This window comes from Odocoileus virginianus, chromosome 5 (assembly GCF_023699985.2).
Source record: "Odocoileus virginianus isolate 20LAN1187 ecotype Illinois chromosome 5, Ovbor_1.2, whole genome shotgun sequence".
NCBI classification, from domain to species: domain Eukaryota; kingdom Metazoa; phylum Chordata; class Mammalia; order Artiodactyla; family Cervidae; genus Odocoileus; species Odocoileus virginianus.
In genome coordinates, this window is record NC_069678.1 from 83,682,209 (window position 1) to 83,703,273 (window position 21,065).

At 51.4% G+C, this 21,065-nt stretch overlaps 1 protein-coding gene and 1 pseudogene across 1 annotated transcript in view; both read left to right on the forward strand.

The window, feature by feature from the left end:
- The window catches only part of SLC2A1 (solute carrier family 2 member 1), a 28,152-nt gene extending 15,440 nt beyond the window's left edge, over positions 1-12,712 (forward strand). The window contains exons 3-10 of the mRNA XM_020914723.2: positions 6,958-7,118; positions 7,303-7,543; positions 8,526-8,688; positions 8,775-8,962; positions 9,225-9,329; positions 9,763-9,864; positions 11,058-11,261; positions 11,626-12,712. Of these exons, the coding sequence (XP_020770382.1) occupies positions 6,958-7,118; positions 7,303-7,543; positions 8,526-8,688; positions 8,775-8,962; positions 9,225-9,329; positions 9,763-9,864; positions 11,058-11,261; positions 11,626-11,826 (1,365 nt within the window). The 3' untranslated portion in view covers positions 11,827-12,712. The remainder of the gene's footprint in view (positions 1-6,957; positions 7,119-7,302; positions 7,544-8,525; positions 8,689-8,774; positions 8,963-9,224; positions 9,330-9,762; positions 9,865-11,057; positions 11,262-11,625) is intronic.
- Positions 12,713-12,809: 97 nt separating this feature from the next.
- LOC139035261 (protein BEX3-like) lies at positions 12,810-18,751 on the forward strand (annotated as a pseudogene).
- Positions 18,752-21,065: the final 2,314 nt, after the last annotated feature.

Here is a 21,065-nt window from a genome sequence, read left to right on the forward strand (position 1 = left end):
CAAAACCATCCAGAGGGCGAGGGTGGGGTGGGGTGGGGAGACTCCTTGGGAACAGCGGGAGTATTAATAGTGGAGGGCTCCTTGGTGCTATGGGAACAGAGAGAAAGGAATGACTAATGCTGGGGGTAGGGCTGACGGGAGAGACAGGAAGGGCTTAACGAAGGAGTTGGCAGCTGTGCTAGACCTTGGAGGGCAAACCAGCCCCAGGGGACAGATGGGCAGGAATTGCAGGCATGTGCAGAGATGTGGTGGCGTGAGGTGTCCCGCTGACGGCCCACGCCATGAGGCCAGCCACTCCTGTGTAGAAGCTCCTCTCTTAGGAAAACTGCCACGTTGGCCAGGGTGGCCTGCTCACCAAAGGAGGAGACCTTGCCCCACCAGAGGTGAGAATGCCAGTGCTGCTGTTAATTACCGGGAGCTCCGTCTCCCCTGTAAAACAGGCCCCAGAGGGCTTCCTCCTGGAAGTGGTTAATTAATCATAACATTATCTTAAATGTTTCCAAAGCACCTCCTCATAAATTATCTCCCCACAGTAGCCCCACATGGTGGGTGGGGCCAAGGTTATCTTCCCGCTCATAAAGGAGGCCTGGAGGCTGGGTTGAAGGCACCCAGGGAGTGAGACGCTGAGCTACAGATGGACGCCAGGCGGAGGGGAGCATAGCCACACAGAGGGTAAACAAACGAGCAAGGGCATCCTGACCACCACACTGGGTGGAGAGAACCGCCCTCCCCTCCCCAGATGGCATCTGATGGATGCCAGCAGAGATGACTAAAGGCCATTGAGGAACCTTGAGTTCCTGGCCGGGGGACAGTGTCAGGCAGGCTGAGGCACCCTCAGAAACCAGACCGTTTGGGCTGGAAGGGCCTGGCGGGCCGTTGGCTCAACGTTCCTTGTTTGCCAAAGGAGGAACTTGGTCTAGAGAGCAAGGTCTGCCCAGGACAGCCGAGTGAAAGTACTTGCAGGCAAGACGGACTTCTCAACCCAGGCCCAGGCAGCATCTCCTCCTGGATCCAAAGAGCTCTGGGCCCCTCTCCCCTCTGTTCATCTCCATTTACACAGACTCTCGCAGCTTATAGCTCACTGCACCAGGTGTTGTTCCAAATGCGTTAGAAATAGTAATTTAATTGTTACTTGCAATAACTCCATTAGGTAGACACAGTAACCCCTGTTTTATAAGAAACTGGGGAACAGAGATGTTAAGCAATTAAACCAAGCACTCCCAGCTAGTGATAGAGCTGGGATTTAAATCCAGGAAGCCTGGCTCCAGCCTGCGTTCTTGACCACCCGTAGAAGAAAAGGCAGTAGACGCCGAAACACTCTTACATGCCAACAACTGCTACCAGCTGCTCCTCCTGCTCCGACTTCAGGCCGAGTCAAGCTTAGTTACGCACAGACGTCTCAGTTTCCCACACACAGCTGCACAGCCTCTTACACCATGACACCCTGTCACAGCTCCATCATCTCTTAAGTCACTCAGATTCATGGCTTGTTTTTCAATTAGTGACAGTGCTTTCAACCTCTAGCCCTGTGCTGGGACCCAGATGAATCAGGCCATCCCCATGTTGAAATTTAGTGTAGAGGGCGCACACAGGGCCTCACAGTTACCTGTCCTAGTTAGCTGTCCAGGGTAGCAATGGAAATGCCGACAGACTGGTGGAAACAGACAAGGGGGAGGGAGAGGGTACCTGGCCCTTGGAGCAGGGTTTTTCTCAACACCGTAGTTTGGGACCAGAGAGTTCTTTGGCATTACAGGGGTTGTCCCATGCATTGTAGGATGTTTAGCAGCATCCCTGGCCTCTACCCCCACCAGGGTGACAACCCAAAATGTCTCCGAACATCACCCCTTCCCAGGGCGGAGGGGGACCAAGCTGCCCCTGTTTGGAAACCACTGCAGTAATGAGGAGGTGATTACAAAGGCTCTCCAGAGGGGGGATAGTGCCCAACAGCTTACCAGGCAGAAGGCAAAGGAGAGGCAAGGCGAAGGTGCAGAGGCGCTCAGATGGCACTGCACGTCGGGGCGTGGCAACATGGGGTGGGAAGAGACACTCATCCTGAGGGTGTGAGCTGTGAGCAGGGGAGATGAAGATCTGTTTGCAGGGGTGACCCCAGAGGCCAAGGACCGGTGAGGAGGTCAGAGGGAAGGCTTGGAGAGAAGCCAGGTCAAGACTCTTCCAGAAAAGCAACCTGGGAGGTCCGGTCATCTGCTCTGGGGGTGGGGCCTAGCTTCTAGCTCCATCTGGCTGCCTGGGCCTCTTCCCCAGGCCCCAGGGAGAGGCCCCCAGGGGAACCCAGAAGCTATCTGTCCAGCCTCATCTGGAGCATCTGTCTCTGAACTCCCAGCTGACCCTGGGGCGTGGCTGGGCCGGCTGTGGAGACATCCCCTCTGAGCTGAGGGGTGGCGGCAGCCCCAGATGTGGGGGAGAGATGGGGAGGGAATGGGAAATAGGGACTGAACTGGACAAGCCAGCCCTTTCCTCCTTCTAAGTGGAGCTCAAAGACTGAGTGTCTGTTTAACCCCCTCATCCTGACAGTATGTCTAAAAGAGAGAAGAAAGATTTGAGAGAGCACTGATTTTCCCTCTCGGGATGATCTAGAAGACCAGGCCTCTCCAGGGAAGAAGTTGAGACCAGCCAGAAGTTCCAAAACATATACCCCTTCTCTTGGCAGTAGTCTGGAATTCTAGAACATGGGTTGGCAGGGGGACCAAATCCAGCCAGCAGCCTGTTTTTGTAGGACTGTGAGCTAAGAATGGTTTTTCCCATGTTTAGAAGTTTGAAGAGAAAGGGAAGAAAAATAAGCAACAGAGAAGAGGCCATATGTGGTCAGCAAAGCTTAATATTTTCTATTTATCCTTTTATATGAATTGTTTATGCCAATCCCTGATCCAAATTTTGACTTGTATGCTCCCTGCTGACAGGGGACTCACTACCTGTAACATGGGTAATCTTATTTGAAAGCTCTCCTTACTACCCCCACCCCATCCCCAGATGAAGTCTATGCCCTGGGGTCCTGCAGACCTGCTGGGTCCCTCGGCCTGGGGCTGCCAGCAAGGTCTGAAGATAGAGCTTTACTCCCCAAGGCAAACGCCTAGTTATTCAAGTTCTTTCTCATACTATACATTCGTTAGGATAATGCTTTGTTTTTCAGCAATTTTAAAATGGAAAACTCTGTCCCTAATGCTCCTCTCAAGGAGGTGGCTTCTCTCCTTGAGACAACAGTGACACGCTTACTCCAAGTGCCAGACAGTAGGTTCTGCCTCATGCCCAGAGCCTCACTACAGACACTGCCCTGACAGAGAAAGTCAGAACTTCCGCTCCAGACGGGCAGATGTGTGGTCCTTCACCCACAGTTACTACTCAGGCATGGAAGGGAGGGGGTGTCAGACATGACACAAACCTCTTCCCACCCTCACCCCTAGAAGAAGGGCTGGAATGAGGAAAAGCTTGTTACTGGAAAGGGATGGCAGCTGCCCAGGGCCATCCTGCTTCTCCTTGCTGGCCCCCAACAGTATTGCCGAGGGAAACCCTGCCCTCTGGCTCCAATGAGGGGATGCCTGGACAGAGAGTCTGGCGCCAGGGCTGGCCAGGACCCGCCCTTTCTCCTTAGCACACAGCAGAAAGGGCTGGGGACGGGCTGGGACGGGGAGCAGAGACGAGGAGGGCTGAGCCTGGTCCACTTGACATCCAGGGCTTGACTGCCAAGTCTGGGAGTAATGGTGGGAATCGGAATCTGGCTTCAGTGGGTGGGAGGAGTCAGGAGTGGAATCCAGGTGAGACCTAGGACAGGTGCTGTGTGGGTAGAGAGGAGGACAGGTTAGGAGGTGAATTTTAGGGATGGGACCTGCTGAGTGACTGGATGTGGGGCAGTGGCAGGACCAAGGGTATCTATCTTCCTGGCTGGTAACCAGAATGTGAGGCTGGAGCATTCAGAAGATGTACGTGTGAGGCCTCGCCTCACATATGAGCCGCGGCTGAGGAGGCTGCCAGGAGCCTCAGTGTGGGTCTGTGGGATCCGGTTAAGGAAGCAGTAAGGAGGCTCTCAGACTGGAAAGAATCTGCCTGCAATGCAGGAGACCCAGGTTCGATCCCTGGGTTGGGAAAGATCCCCTCGAGAAGGAAATGGCAACCCACTCCAGTATTCTTGCTTGGAGAATTCCATGGACAGAGGAGCCTGGTGGGTTACAGTCCATGAGGTTGCAAAGAGTCAAACAGGACTGAGCGACTAACCCTAAAGAGTCTCTTCTTCCCTGAGGGCCACCCAGCCATTGCTGGATGATACTGAGGGCAGCAGCTGGGTGGGAGAGGTGACCCTAGAACTTCTCCCCGTGTAGGGTTCTTCTGTTCTTGAGGGACCCTCTGCCTTTCCTGAGCCAAGGGTCAACTTCATCCCCCACATAGGGCATGCACCCCCAGGGGGAGAGGATAGAGAGTCTACACACCACATGCGGGAAAGGAAAACCTCACTCGGCTTCTTCCCACAAATCTCAAGTACCAGGTCCAGAGGCAGGAACCCACTAGGCAGCCTTCACTCGGCCAGGAAGTGCTGCTGTCGGGTGAAGAGGATGAACCTGGGGCAGGGTAGAGGGGGCTGGCTTCTCAGCCTCCCTCAACCTCATACAGTGGTCAAAGCAGCAAGGGGCTCAGGAGCCGAGAAAGAGGCTCACCCGGGCTCACCTGGAACAGGGTTTGGACCCTCTGACTTGTCACCATATGCAGGAGATGTAACTGGGGAGGCTCTGGCGACACCTCATAAATGCTATACATATTGACTCTTTGCACACAATTCAAATGAGCTTCATTAACTGGTTTGGCAGATTTTAAAACGCATGTGGGGAGAGTTCTGTGAGACAAGCCTCTGAATCACAGAGGGTGGGGGTAAACTACAGAATGCAAAAATTAAATGCCACCTGGAGCAAACACCTCACCTTAGCCCTGCAGAGCCCCAAGGTCAGCAGTGCACTCAAGCCCTGCTTGTGCGTCCAGTTGCTCACAGCAGCAGAGGGTAAGGGATAGGAGGGCGAAAGATTTCCACGCAGACGATGGGCCCCCTGAGGGGTGAGGGTCACTTATCTGGGCAGTTTCTTATCCAGGACAGCTTGCTCTCTGCAGAGCCTGATAAATGGAGCATTGCTGTGCCCAAGCAGTCCTCCTCTGGGATTGGTTTTGTCCCTTGAAGAACACAAGCACTTTGTGTTTGTTTGGTTGAAATCTGCTTTCTGTGCCGCTGGTAGATGTAAGGGTTTCTAGGAGGAAAGCCTACGTACGCCCTTTCATGGCTTCCTTCATCCTGTGTGAGCCCTGGGACAGGCCCTGGGGTGAATCCACTGGGGTCCCTGCCCTCAGGGAGGACGGACTCCTGGAACCCTGTGAGCTGGATTTCAAAAGGTTTCAGCCTGGTAAGGCAGGGCAGGCCCTCGGGGAGTAACTGTGGAAGGTGGGGAACCAGTGCCTAAGCCAAAGGCAGCGTCACTACCAAGTGCCATGATTTTGACTTATGGGATGCAGGCTCCGTCAGCCTTTGTCAGTGGCCTGCACTGCCCTTGAATCAGAACTGAAACATGCATGGTGGGCTCCTCGGCTCAGCGGTGGTCCCAAGCACCGTGTGAGCACTGCAAGTGTGTTTCATTAACTCCCCACAGCACTATGAAGTGGGTATTGCTAATGTCATCATTCGAAATACAATCACTTGCCCTGGAGATGAGTGGTAGAGCTGAGTCTGAACTTGGTTGGGTCCAGCTTCCCTGGACAAATAGATCACTGAGTGGGCATTCCTGGGACCGTGGGCTTGAAAAGGTTAAGGACAGTCAAAGACCAGTGCCGACGGAAATCATGCTGTATGAGAGACTGCATACAGCCCAGGGTACCCGAACTTGCAGTGGGGAGGGGTGCACCTGGGTTGGGCTGGTGTGGAGTTGAGTTTGAGCTGCAGGTGGTAAGGGCAGCAGGGGCATGCAGGTTTGTGACTTGCTGAAGCCGGGAATACTCAGATTATGTGAGCACGAGTATGTGTATGTGTGTGTGAGTGTGTGATGGCCTGGGTACACAGGAAGTTGTTTCTGGGTACACTGGGCCTGTGCCCAGCTACACATGTGGCTGGGTGTGTCTGGCCCGTCCTGAGGCAGTGGGCATGTATCTGTGTCACCTGAGAGCAGACAGTGTGCGTAGGCAGAACCGGTGCTGCCCGCCTGCCACATTCCCGGGCCTGAGCGGCCAGGCCCTCCCCTTGGTGGGGGCAGGGCTAGCGGGCAGGCCTGTTCTAGGACAGGTGTCTCCAGTTCCTGGAACTGCTTCCTTGTCTGCAGCTTTTCCCCGAACCTCCCAGCTGGGCAACTGGGAGAGAGGACGAGGCCATCTGTCCTTCAGGGGGGATCTCCCAGGCCAGGCGGGAGGGGCTGGGCCTGGGGGATAGAAAGTGGCAGCTTGGTCTCACGAGCATTTGGGTGCAAGATGTTCACATCAGACCCTGAGTGCAAAGTGAGCCTGCTGCTCCCTTCCTCCCAGGGCCTCTGTTCAGCTGTATTTCCTCCCCAGGAAGGGGGGTTGGGGAGAGAGCCAGAGTGGCCAGTGGCCTTAGGCACCTTGCAGAAAGGGGGCATGCAGGCGGAAGCGCTGTCTCTGAGCCCCTCTGCACTGCCTGAACTCCCAGTGCTGGTCACTTGCCGTCATCCCCAGAAAAGTCCTGTTGGGCACCGGAAGCCACAGGGCCCTGGGTCCTGCACCTGGGGGTGGTGTGAGAGCTGGCACCACTCTCCCTTGCAGACCGAGTCCAGCCCCTTGTTTCTCACGAGGAGGTGAGGGTCGGGGGTCACTGAAGCCCACTGAAGGGGAAGGGCCTGGGGCTGGGGCCCTGGGCCCCTTCCAGCATCCCGGGGTAAAATGGTCCTCTTTGAGGAGGAGTGAGAGAGAAGAGAACGATGGGTCCCGGCCTCACCCACCAGGCTGCTGCTTCTCTTGCAGGTGATTGAAGAGTTCTACAACCAGACATGGATCCAGCGCTATGGGGACCCCATCCCGCCCACCACGCTGACCACACTCTGGTCCCTGTCCGTAGCCATCTTCTCAGTGGGAGGCATGATTGGTTCCTTCTCCGTGGGCCTTTTTGTTAACCGTTTTGGCCGGTGAGCAGAAGGGGTTCTGGCCCTGCCCAGGGAGTCCCAGCTTGGAGTTCAGGGGGTGAGGGGGCCTTCTCTGCCTGTCCTAGGGCATTATCTATGACCCAGCCCCTGGGGTTTCCAGGGGTCTCCAGGGACCTGCCTGACCTGTGACCTCCTCCACTCCTCACCTCCCCCCCCCCCCCCCCAGGCGGAATTCAATGCTGATGATGAACCTGCTGGCCTTCGTGTCCGCTGTACTCATGGGCTTCTCAAAACTGGGCAAGTCCTTTGAGATGCTGATCCTGGGTCGCTTCATCATTGGTGTGTACTGCGGCCTGACCACTGGCTTTGTGCCCATGTATGTGGGGGAGGTGTCCCCCACGGAGCTTCGAGGGGCTCTGGGCACACTGCACCAGCTGGGCATCGTCGTCGGCATCCTCATCGCCCAGGTAAGCACCCACCCATGGCTCCATCCCTCGGGTGTGTGTCCAGATTCGACCCCTTGCCCAGCCTTCCACAGCCCTGGAGAGGACAGCCTCGTGGCCACATCTGAGGCACAGGTCCCAAGAACACACCACGTTCATCATCCTCCCCACTTCCCCATTACTGGTGGGAGAGCAAGTCCAGTTGCCTTGACCTTTCTCATCCCCACCCAGTCAGCCTTGCCTCCTTTCTTCTCACCCTGGGCACCCAAGCACAGGGCAGCCTACTGGTTTCCCAACCTGGCATCGTCTCTCTCACACCTCCAGGCCCTGATACCTGTATATGTGTACGCACTCCCCTCTCTCAGGGCTCTCCCTTCTCCATCCCCAAATCATCCTGTGGCACGGTAGCAGTCCCCCTGCCCCCTGCCAGACACGTTTGCCATCCTGCTATCTTATCCCCACCACCCCCCAAATGCTGTTAAGCAGGTCCTGCTTCCCCCTTGTCACAGATGAGGAAACCGAGGTTCAGAGAAGTTAAGTGAAAGTGAAAGTCACTCAGTTGGGTCCGACTCTTTGTGACCCCATGGACTATGCAGTCCATGGAATTCTCCAGGCCAGAATACTGGAGTGGGTAGCCTTTCCCTTCTCCAGGGGATCTTCCCAACCCAGGGATTGAACCCAGGTCTCCCGCATTGCGGTCAGGTACTTTACCAGCTGAGCCACAAGGGAAGCCCAAGAATACTGGAATGGGTAGCCTTTCCCTTTTCCAGGGGATCTTCCCGATGCAGGAATCGAACTGGGGTCTCCTGCATTGCAGGCGGATTCTTTACCAACTGAGCTATGAGGGAAGCCCCCTCAGAGAAGTTAAGCCTCACATTAGTGGCACAACTAGACTCAGAACTACAGCCCCCTCTCTGAAGCGGGGAAAGGCTCCTGGGCGGAGCGGGGCAGGAGCGAGCCCTGAGCCGGGCGCTCACAGCCGCTGCTCCCGCCCTGCCTCCCCCAGGTGTTCGGCCTGGACTCCATCATGGGCAACCAGGATCTGTGGCCCCTGCTGCTGAGCGTCATCTTCATCCCGGCCCTGCTGCAGTGCGTCCTGCTGCCCTTCTGCCCCGAGAGCCCCCGCTTCCTGCTCATTAACCGCAACGAGGAGAACCGGGCCAAGAGCGGTACGGCGGGCCCTGCCCCTCCCCGCCCCCAGCCCCAGCCTCCTCCCCGCACTGAGCCACCCCCGCCTTCCCTCCGGTCCCCTCAGTGCTGAAGAAGCTGCGTGGGACCGCGGATGTGACCCGCGACCTGCAGGAGATGAAGGAGGAGAGCCGGCAGATGATGCGGGAGAAGAAGGTCACCATCCTGGAGCTGTTCCGCTCGGCAGCCTACCGCCAGCCCATCCTCATCGCCGTGGTGCTGCAGCTGTCCCAGCAGCTGTCCGGCATCAATGCTGTGAGTGTCCCGCACCCACCCTCTCCTGTGCCCCCTGCCAATCCCTGGGGCCCAAGGCATCCTGTGGACAGATCCCACACCTGAAACAGCAGACAGACCCCTGCCCGAGGAGCGGCTCTCCTTTAGAACCCAAACTCAGAAGGGCCCTTGTGCAGTGTCGTCTTCAGTGTCCTTTACTGACCGTGTGTTCTGCACCCACTGGGACAGAGGCTGGGGAAGCGCCAGAGCACCCGGCTGAGCCCCAACTACTGTGTCCCCGTAGGTTTTCTATTACTCCACAAGCATCTTCAAGAAGGCGGGGGTGCAGCAGCCCGTGTATGCCACCATCGGCTCCGGCATCGTCAACACAGCCTTTACTGTCGTGTCGGTGAGTCTTCCGCGTCATTGCCCACAGCCAGCCAGCAGCTGGGGTCCAGCCTGTGGTCTCAGGGCCTCGGGGCCTCGTGACCGAACAGCAGTCTCTACTGTGAGCCAGGCAGGCATCACGTGCTCCCTAAGTGCTCTCTCATTTCATCTTCAACAACTTGTCAAGTTCATCACTCGTATCAGTTGACACTGGTGCTCAGAGAAGTGCATCGGCTGGCCCAAGGCCACAGCCAGAATGCTCAGCTGTCTGGCTCTCGTGGGCAGCTCTCACCCCCTGGGATCCTATGTAGTCCCCGAGCCCAGCCCCAGGGAAGAGGCAATCCATCTGCCACTCCATCTCTGCGGCACCCTGTGGCTTTCCCAGCACTTGGGGGGGACCCGCCTGGAGGGAGGGGCACCAGGAGGGGAGGCATCGACACTCTCTCTGCCCACAGCTATTTGTGGTGGAACGAGCCGGCCGGCGGACCCTGCATCTCATTGGCCTGGCCGGCATGGCAGGCTGTGCAGTGCTCATGACCATCGCGCTGGCGCTGCTGGTGAGTTGCTGTGTTCTGGGGGTGAGGTGGGGTGGCAGGGGGGAGGGGGAGAGGAAGGGTGACGTGGAGCTCACGTGGGCATCTGATCCCAAGGTGCTCCTCTCAGTCCCAGGCTGGCTGGACCCCAGGTGGGGCTGCCCTCACCCCCATTCTGCCGCACCCACAGCCCCAGGCTTGGGCCGGACCTTCGGCTTCCTCGTGCTGTCTCTTTCCACTCTCATCCGGTCTTAAACCAGCTCCTCCCTGCCTGGTGCTTCCTCACCACCACACCTCCAGCCCTGCCAGTTCCCTCGCCCCTAGAGCTGCTCTGCAAAGTCTTCCTCTGCAGCCTCAATTCTTTAAACAGCCCTGGAAAGCAGTGCCCTCCTTACCACAGAGGCGTGGAAGCATGCCTTATCTCACTCAGTCCTCAGGACTCACAGGAGTAGTTCAGTCAATATTTCCACTTCTCCAGTGAGGAAACTTCCCCCTCCCCACCCCTTTCCGGGTGAGGTTAGTAATGCGGCAGATAAAGCCAGGAAATCAACCTCAGGTCTGCTGGCCCCAAGCCTGTGACTATAACCTCTATGATAACCTTATCCCAGGCACTTCACACACCACTCGCTTGTCCAGTGTTTGGGCAAGGAAAACACAAGGACACTTATTTTACAGCTGCACCAAGGCTTAGAGAGTATGTTCATGACTGAGAGGCCCAGCACGCCATAGGTGATAAGCAGGGGATCTGGAATCTGGAACAAAATCATATAACTCTTCTACTGTGGTCTCCTCGAGAATGGCTCTCTGTGGAACTTCATGCCTGCCCAATGCTGGTCCTGAGCTGGGTACCTTACAAGCCTCTGACAGCCACCCCCAGGAATGTTCTTCCACATCCTCCCGCCATAAGCAGACTGCTCCACAGCCAGAGCCAGGGGACCACAGGGACCTCTTCTTAGCACCTCCTGCATGCAACTACATGACCGTTCCTGGAGGCAGACGCAAGCTCACAAGCACCATGCAGGGCTTAAACTGTTTTGTTCAGATGAGAAAACAGACCTGGCACAGGGTACCTAAGTCACACAGCAAATCCAGGACCAGCCCGAGGCCTCCTGCCTGCCAGAGCTCTGAGCCTGCCCTGGCCTGCCCCTGAAGTTGGTTTCCTCTGTGGACCCAACACAGCCCAGCCTAACTTTCCTCCCCTGTCTCATCCTCAACAGGAGCGGCTGCCCTGGATGTCCTACCTGAGCATCGTGGCCATCTTTGGCTTCGTGGCCTTTTTCGAAGTGGGCCCAGGCCCCATCCCATGGTTCATTGTGGCTGAACTCTTCAGCCAGGGCCCTCGTCCTGCTGCCATTGCCGTCGCCGGCTTCTCCAACTGGACCTCGAACTTCATCGTGGGCATGTGCTTCCAGTATGTGCAGGTGAGAGCGCCAGAGTCCCCGCGCTCCAGAGTTTCTCTCCTGCACCCAGGACCCACAGCGCTGTGCAAGACGCTGTCCCTGCTATTCTTACTGGGATCACACTGGGGAGGAGACAGGCTCAGAAGGCCAGGCTATGGGCTCAGAACCCTGACCTCCACTCCAGGGTTCCTGCCTTAGCTTTGAATTGTCTATTCTGCTCTGCCATCAGAACCTGCTCTTATCACATGCCAGGTTCAGCAGAGTCCTGGGTTGTAGGTGGGTGTTCCCTTTTTCAGATCAAGGACCCAAAGGTAAAATGACCGTCCATCCTAAGGGCAGGACGTAGCGTCAGGTCTCCAACCAAGTGTTTCTATGTGTCTTTCAGGAACTGTGCGGACCCTACGTCTTCATCATCTTCACTGTGCTCCTGGTTCTGTTCTTCATCTTCACCTACTTCAAAGTTCCCGAGACAAAAGGCCGGACCTTCGATGAGATTGCTTCCGGCTTCCGGCAGGGAGGAGCAAGCCAAAGTGACAAGACACCTGAGGAGCTGTTCCACCCTCTGGGAGCTGATTCCCAAGTGTGAGGTGCCCCACACGTCCAGCCTGGTCTGCTCCCAGCAGCCCAAGGATCTGTCAGCACGCAGGCAGCTGGATGAGACTCTCAAACTGATAGATCTCAGCAGAGCCGGGCCTGGGGCTCCTTCCTTCAGCCAGCAGTGATGTCCAGAAGAAAATTCAGGACATTAACGGCTCCAGGATTTTAACAAAAGACTGTTGCTCAGATCTATTCAGACAAGCAACAGGTTTTATAATTTTTTATTACTGATTTTGTTATTATTTTTTTATCAGCCAGAGTCTCCTTCACCCACATCCCTGGCTTCACCCTAAACGGCTCAGTACCTGAGGGTGGGACCAAGCCCTGCCTAGACACTTGCCTTCTTTCCCAAGCTAATCTGTAGGGCTGGACCTATGACCTAAGGACACACTAATCGAACTGCAAACTATGAGTCTTCTACCCCAAGAGGTGGCTATGGCCACCCCTTCTGTGGGCCTGGGTCTCCCCAACCTAGGGGTCAGGCTCTGTTAGGTTTTGCCTATTCCCGTCTCTTCCTACCCAACCACTCAAATTAATCTTCCCTTGCCTGAGACGAGTTGGGAGCACTGGAGTGCAGGGAGGAGAGCGGAGGGGCCAGACTGGGCTGCCAGGTGCTAGTCTCCTTTGCACTGAGGGCCAGACAATCTCCATGAGAGGAGGGGGGCCATGGGAAACTGGGAACTCACTATGCAAGAAGACCTGGACACTCCTGCCCTGCTGTGTATAGTTGGAAGATATTTATATATATTTTTTGGTTGTCAATGTTAAATACAGACACTAAGTTATAGTATATCTGGACAAACCAACTTGTAAATACACCACCTTCCTCCCTCTGTAACTTACTTAAGCAGATATAAATGGCTGGTTTTTAGAAACATGGTTTTGAAATGCGTGTGGATTGAGGGTAGGCAGATTTGGATGGGAATGGGAGAGAAGCCACTCTTAGAACAGCTTCAGACTTTCTGACTCCAAGATCCAGTTATTTCCAAGCACCGTTGGTCAACACCCTCTACTGCTTAAAAATCTGTTTGCTCTCTATTACCTAGAGATTTACCTAAAAATTGTGGCATTTGAGGCATTCCCATTTTTCTTCACAAATGATAGCTGGTATTCAAAAGAATGACAGCTATGTGCTGACCTTGATGCTCAGGCCTTGATATGCATTATCTTGAAAGTGAAGTAGGTACTATCTCTGTATGTTTGACAGACTCAAAGAGGTTAATGTGCCTGAAGGTTCACAGCAAATATGCTAAAACCCCTGCTTTTAAGTTATACTGCAGGAATTCCCTGATGCTTTCACTGTGTGGCCCAGGTTCAGTCCTCAGTCAGGGGAACTAAGATCCTGCAAGCCACATGGTGTGGCAAAGAAGAAAAAAAAAATTATACTGCACACCACCTACCCTATAGCTCAGTCCTCCCCTCAAACTCCCATCCCCTCCAATGAACCATGTTCACTGCATGGGCAGAGTGAGCTGTTAAGCTGCCTTTTTCCATCTACTTAATTCAGAATGCCCTGTATGATACAGCCTATAGGCTACTGCATACTCTGGAAAGATTTCTCATGCCATTCTCCCAACCCCTGAATTTCAAGAGCACTTTGTTTCTTTCCTGTGGCACTATATGTTTATCACAAGTTCCTATTTCTTCCACTAGCCTCAATTTCACAGAAAGAAGTCAATTTGGTTCTTCTGGCTGTCCAGTACTAAATACAGTGCTTGGCACAGAGCAGGCAGGCAGAAGACAGTTGATGAAATAGAAGCACTAAAGATATTTGTCCCTAGAGGTTCATCTGACAAAATCTTGGGGGGTGGGGTGGGATATACCTGTGGAAGCTTTCATAACTGCACACAGGTGAGACTAAAACCTGCTTGGCATGAAGAGGGGTTGTAGAGGGCGAGAAGGGAAACAAAGTACATCCTAGTTGGCAGTGCCTATCGGTATCATTAGGTATAAAGAACCTGAAGAGTCAGCCATCATCTCACAGAGGGAAGTTCAGAGAAGGGGTGTGCTTTGCCTGAGCAGGCAGGCAGGGTGGTGAACCGATGACGGGCAGGGGCCAGGTGCGATGAAGGAGGACTTATCACATGTCCATGTCCTCAAAAGTCTTCTGTTGAAAGGAGTTAGTTCGCTGGGGCCCTAGGCGGGTTAGTGCAAAGAGTCAGAGACCCCGGCTGCCAGGTGTGCACTCGGGGCTCTTAAAAACCTATGGTGACACAGGCTGCTGTCCCACCGGAAGGAAACGGACTAGGGGTGGGGTTAGGGCCGAAGAGGCACGCTAGCGGCCAGAGCTTAGGGATGCAAAGCAGATAGCGCCGAGATAGGGCAGAGCCTGGAAACACTCTAGCCCCGCCACAGCCCAGGGCTCCAGACCTTGGTTTGAAAAGGTCCGAGAATCTACTCCCCGGTTCCCGCTCTTCACAAGGCTTGCACCAACGTGCCGGATGCCACCATTTCCCAAACTGCGAGGTGCACGCAGGCGCCTGGAGTCCCCGCCCGCCCCAGCGTGGGTCCACATTCTTAAGGAGGCACAGTTTCCGGTCCCTTGACGCCTGTTCTCTAGAGGCCGCAATCCATCATGAGTGTAGATTTGGTGCCAGGGCGATCTTTCATCTTCCCCATAGACCCTTAACACCGGTGCTTCAGAGCCGGCTGGGCACTCCCGCACCCACGTGGTTAACCTCCATTGTCTACTCGCGGGGAGGGCGGGGCTACGCAGTGTCTTCACCAATCAGAACCGCAATGTTGGGCTGGTGAGGGGCGGGTCCCAGGCTCCCACCAATCACAGCCTGGCTGCTCCTGGCGGTGGTCCAGGACCAAGTAAGGGACTCTGTGGTCCTCTGTCTTCAGGGAGGTGCGTTTGCTCTAAGAGCTGGCGACCGTGTCTGGGTTAGCGCTGGCATCCTGAGGAATGTAGCTCCCCTGGGATACCTTATAGCACAAAAGGTGACGGCTTGTGACGAAAAGGAGTAAATAGGTAACGGGGCTCCTCCCAAACTCCCTTCTTTGCCAATGCTTAGCTTACAGTTTTGTGAGAACCTTTATCTGATGTCTCAGGCTCAAAAGTCTATTCTCCCTGGATCCCTGGATCAGGTTCCCCCGCTGGACCCCACAGCATCCTATATTTCCTTCAGCAAAGCCACCTCCACGCTGTACAGGAGTTGACTTATTCCCCCAGACTGGGGAGGCAACTGCTAAATCATTCCTTTGTTGCCAGTTCCCACCACAGACTGGTCAGGATTGCTGAGTGAATTTAGACCTAAAAGAAGTTCCACGATCTGAGTCCTCCCAATGCAGTTTTAGGGAGAAATTCCAACAATTCAGAATGTGTTCTTAATAATGGGGAGAGAATATTCATTCTCTTCTATGAAAACTACATTTTGATGCCCTCTTTCTCATTCTATGGTTTTTATGTAAGTCTCTTACAAATCTGACCTGTTCTGTCCACTGCCATTGCTGGCCCTGGTTCAGACCACTTTTCTCTACAGAGGTCACTGCAGCACCTCCTCATTGCTCTCCTCACTTCCTGTCTCTTTCCCTTCCTTCTCCACACAATCATCTTTGTGATCTTTCTAAAAGGCAAATCTCGGCATGTTTCTCTTCTACTTAAAACCCTTCCTGGGCTCCCATTTCCCTCAGGGTAACCTTCAGCTTTCTTAGCCTGGAAACTCAAGGCTGTTTGCAATGTTTCTAGCTCTCAGATGTAGCCTCCTCTCTCCACTGCCTCCAGCCCCCACCCCCTACCCCTGCCCCAACGCAACCATCCTTCAGGCATTGATCACTCTGTCCTCTGACCTCCACATACTCCTTCCCCTATGTACCTTTGGGGTTCCCGCCACAAAGACTGATCCCCTCACTTTCTCTGTGTTCCACCATATCCCAGGACAGCCCAAGGAGTTGGCTGAGGAAGCTGCTACTTGCAGGGGCTGGCTCACTGATTTCTTGGAACATTGCTGCCAACTAGTGGCTATTGTGTGAATGTGTGGGTGGGGGCTGGTTTTAACCTCAACTCTCAACCTCTCTCATGGATTGAGAGAATTGATTTCTTTGGCAATAACCCTTCACAGGGACTATTACAAAAGATGCTTTTTTAACCCTGTCCCCAGCGCCCCAGAATGACTTCCCAGAGTAGTGTCTGACCACATTACTGCTTAATGCTCCCTGTTGTCTCGTGGTAAAGCTCAAATTCCATAACCAAGCTGTCAAGATCTTTCACATTCAAGTCCTTGGAGACCTGATCTTCCCAAATGCTCCTTCAACACTTTAAGACCCAGCTAAGCTGAGATACTCAGTGTTCCCTGGACAGCTCCTCACCTCACTGCCTAATCTTAAAACTTTCTGTCCAAGCTGCTTCTTTCTCTTGGTCTGCTTTTGGTCTTTCCCTAAGGCTGTTTGATCTCAAAAAAGACCAAATGAACAATCACTTTCTCTATGAAGCATTTTTTCATTCCTTCAACAATTACTTAACTGAACAAATACCCTTTGCCAAACTTTCTCCTCAGCTGTGTGGTGTCTTGGAAAGAACATGGTTTCTAGAGTCAGATAGAGCTGATTTCAGATTCCGGCCCTGCTACTTTGCTGAAAATCTTTGGGTAAGTCACTTCACCTTTCTGATCTTCAATTTCCTCATCTGTTGTGATACTAAGATGAAATAAGACGATGTGTGTATGAGACAGGTATCCGTTAGAGTTACTCCATATTTCCCCTTCCACTCCTTTCATAAAGTCTGGTACTCACCCCAAGGTTTCTCTGAATCCCCAGGGATTTCAAGGTCCTTTCTGGCTCTGTGCTCTGCAACTTCTAAACTACCTGGTACAGCGTTCCCAGTGCAAGCTCTTTCCTGTCATGGAACCCAGATCTTTTGATTAGTTTCACTTGATTCATTTACTGAGTACCTGCTGGGCACCAGGCATTGTTCCAGTGCTGGGGATACAGCAGTAAACAAAATCAAGATTTGCTTTCATGGAGCTTACATTCTGGTAGGGGAAACCAGCAATCAACAATCAACAGGTATATAATAAAGTATCAGATGGTGACTTGTGTCATGGGACAGAAAAGGCAAGCCAAAGAATAGAAGATGATGGATGTGAGCATGGGGTGGGCGGGTCAATTTTAGATGAAATAATTTGAAGGTCGCCCTGAAGGAGTGATCAGTGATAACAAATTTGAATGAAGAAGTGATAACAAACTTGAATGAAGTAAGGGAGCAAATCAGACCCTTAATCAGGGGGAGAGGCTTTTCTAAGCCGATAGAACAGCAAGTCCAAAGGCACAAAGGCAGGACCATGTCTGGTGTGTTAAAGGACCAGCAGGGAGGTCAAGACAGCTGGACCAGGGCAACAGGGAGATAAGAGCGAAGAGGTGGCAGGACACCTGACCCTGTAGGGCCTCATATGTCACTTGAGGACTTTGGGTTTTGTTTTGGGGTTTTTTTAATATAAGAAGAAACTTCCCAGTTTTGATATTTTGTTTGCATTCATTATAATATGCAGTTATGCTCAGCAGGTTAGTTATCATAGGGTTAGTGAGCAAATCCATCTTCCTATGACCTACTTTTCAACTTTGGAGAGGACCTACATTGTAACGCATTTAGTTTTCTATAACAAAAATATAGTTGTAAGGTGAAAACAACCCATAAAGATAATTATAAAAGCAAACCTCTGACTCTTACAGAAAATTCATTGGCATTTCCAGTAACAAGTCTTGGAAATTTCAATTAATTTATCTTAGCTCTCCAAGATAGAAATAAGTATAAAAAATAAGCACAGACTCCTACCTGGGTACCAACTCCCTACTGCTCTGTGCACGGTGGGCTGGCATCAGGCCAGGGGAAGAGGATCAGGTCTGCAGGATTAAGTGGTGTGGCAGCGCACTTGTGGTGAGAATCAGCGGAGCAGGAGACAATGAGGATAGGCCCGGGAAAACAAAGAAATGGAACAGCCTATGCAGAATGGAGAGGAAGACTGTCCTTTGGGCAGGGGCTAGGGCCACCAGCCAGCAGGAAATAATAGAGGAAGACAGGCTTGCCACCTTGCCCCTAATTTCCAACAGACCATACCCAATAGGTGGGTCAGTGATGGAGATAGAGATGATATGTAAATATTCATAGCAGAGATGAGAAAACTAAGGGAGCTGCAGCTGAGGAATTGTCTACGTATCCTTATGGGGAAGCTCTCAAATCACCATGACCACCATGAGGAATTTTGCCTTATGCCTTGACTCCTGCCATGTTCCATGAGATTAATAGTGCGATTCCCACTGTTGGCCTCTTTTTCCTTGCATTTTACCGATACACTGGCTGTGAACCTTATGTAATTTCTAAGTGCCAGCGTATTTTGTGGTTCTGTATTCTGGGTTCTGTGTTACCAGCGTATAGCTGGAGATTGCCTTGGCACTCTTAAATTTCTGTCAACAGTAGAGTTGCACTATTTGCGTGGGAAAGTGTAAAGTTAATAAAGCAATTATAAAACAACAACAGCAAAAAAGAGTAAGTATAAATTTAACCCAAACTTTATAAAAACTGGGAGGTAGATATTTTCCCTCCTCCCTCCTTTCTTTCTAAACAGAGAGTACAAATCTGTTGGTGTTTTGAACTTTCAAATGCACTTGTGTCAACAGGCTTCACTCAGAATTTCTCAGACAGTACCATTGATTCTTGTGGCCTAGGGTTTAAAATCTAATTTTAAAGGAGGGAACTCAAAGTATTTGGGGGGCCTATAATCTATTTCCGCAAACCTGTGATGTAATTGTGGTGTGTCATATTGCCCAGACAGGAATCCTCATCACTTTTTTTTTTTTTTGAGTTTTAAAATGAATTTATTAAAGAATGATCTTAGGAAGGCAGCAATGTTTGATTTGTCATTTTAACAAAATTTCTACTTCTTCATGCTGTATAATAAAGGTAATATAAGAGGGTACAGAGTGATAAGCTTCTTTCTACTGGAATTATCTGATAGTATGGCACAGTGTAGTCATTTCCTCAATGCTAGGATACATTTTTTTTTAAATTTTATATTTATTGGTTGTGCCAGGTCTTAGTTGTGGCATGTAAACTCTTATTTGCAGCATGTGGGATCCAGTTCCCTCACCAGGAATCGAACCCATGCCCCCCTGCGTTTGGAGCATGGAGTCTTAGCCACTGGACCACCAAGGAAGTCCCTAGGATTCATTTTTTTAAAAGTTTTCTATGCTTTTCTTCAAAAAGACTTGAACGATAACTGAATGTCATTAAAAAGCCATTTCTCCCCATTCATTCTGTAGCACTGGAGCCAGTGTTTTTACCATCACAGGCTACAATTTTCACTTTATCCAATTTAATAAGTTCTGTCACCTCTCTGAATTCAACATCATTCAATTCAAAATTCTACACATTATTGCAGAATTTGTGTGTATTTAGAGAGCCCTTCAATTCTGCAGACAATGTCTCAGATGTTTGAAATCTCAGTAACTCCTCAGGGAAGGTAGTCAAACATACACAGGCCTGAAACTGACTCTGACCTTTTGTGCCAGTGTTGAATTTACAGCTTTATCAAACTGAAGTAGAACTTGAAGGGCAAGTTGGGGGTAATGTGTCTAGATGGTATGAACTCATTGAGGCTCTCCCGAAGACTGCTTCCCATACTGGTATTTTCCTACAGCTGATGTGCCATGGCTTAGGAGGGAGAAATTATTTTTCTTACTCAGACTTGCACTGATGTCCTTGGAAAAGGCACTTAACTGCCTGGAAGTATAGAAAAACATTGCCCCCAGGAACCCTGCAGGAACCCCACCCCACCCCCCATCCCCCACCTCTCCCATCACTTCCTATTGTCTTTTCACAGAGGTGGGAGTGGAAGAGAAAGTTACTAACACCTACCCCACAGAACTGTGAGGATTAGGCAAGACCAAGTTGGGATACTCTTTTTTTCCCAAGTTGGGATACTCTTAATGTGATGCTTGATTATAGAAATGGTAAAGATTAGGAGCTATTATTATTTTCTGATAAACTTATTTCTCCATCCCTGTCATATTCTTTGAGCTCTGCTTACCATTGGCCAAGATTATAGCTAGCCAATCATCCTAACTAAATGCCTACCGAGAAAAAGCCAGGGTGAATGGGGACTTCTCCCCTATCTCTGTTTGGTGGTTACATATATTTATGGCCACAGGGATCCCTGGTAGCCAAGTTTCTATTTTTAATACCAACAATGGCCAATATTTAGATAGTGAGTGCTATTTGTCAAGCACTGTCCTAAATCTATTACATATATTAGTACACTAGATCCTTACCAACACCCTAGGAGGTAGGTACTATTATTATTATACCCATTGTCTAGATGAGGCAACTTCAGTTGGGCCACCTACATAAACCACACTCTGTAAGTAGCCTCTTATTTCCATTCACAGCTATGAACTGACATGGCCTAGCTGCCTCCTTTGCAATCAAACCAAGAGGGAAAACCAGTCTTATCTCCCATTACTCTGCCTGATAAAGAGGCAGCTATTATTTACACTTATTGCTGAACAAATCAAACATAAAGAAGTCAAGCAGTTCTTTTTTGTCACATCATCATCCTTGGGGGTAGTGCTGTATGCTCCTGCCAAGCACAGTGCTTAGGTACATGAAGTGCAGTGGGTAAAGATGTGATTTTGAAATAAGAAGCACAGCATTTTAATCCAAGTGATGCTGTGTATTGACTCAGGCCTATCTTAAACTTGGTTTCCTTATCTATGAAATGAGGATAATAAGTGAATCTTTGTCATTGGGTTGCTGTGAGTATTGAAAGAGGAAAGATTTATGGTACCTGGCTCATAGCAAGCACTCATTCAGTGGCTGCTATAATTTTTTTGTTGTTTATTTGTTTTTGCTTCCCTTGTGGCTCAGCTGGTAAAGAATCCGCCTGCAATGTGGGAGACCTGGTTTCAATTCCTGGGTTGGGAAGATCCCCTGGAAAAGGGAAAGGCTACCCACTCCAGTATTCTGGCCCAGAGAATTCCATGGACTGCATAGTCCATGGGGTCGCAAAGAGTCAGACATGACTGAGTGACTTTCACTTTCACTTCATTTGTTTTTAATTCTTTTTGTAAATTGAGGTATGGTTGATTTATAGTGTTGTATTAGTTTCATTATTATTATATTGTCACACAGCCTAACTATGCTGGTTCTCTTAAAAACCAATTAGATTCAAAGTAACTTGGTCAAAATCTATAAATGTGTTTTTTTCTTTTATTTTGGAGCAATAGGTGCTGGAA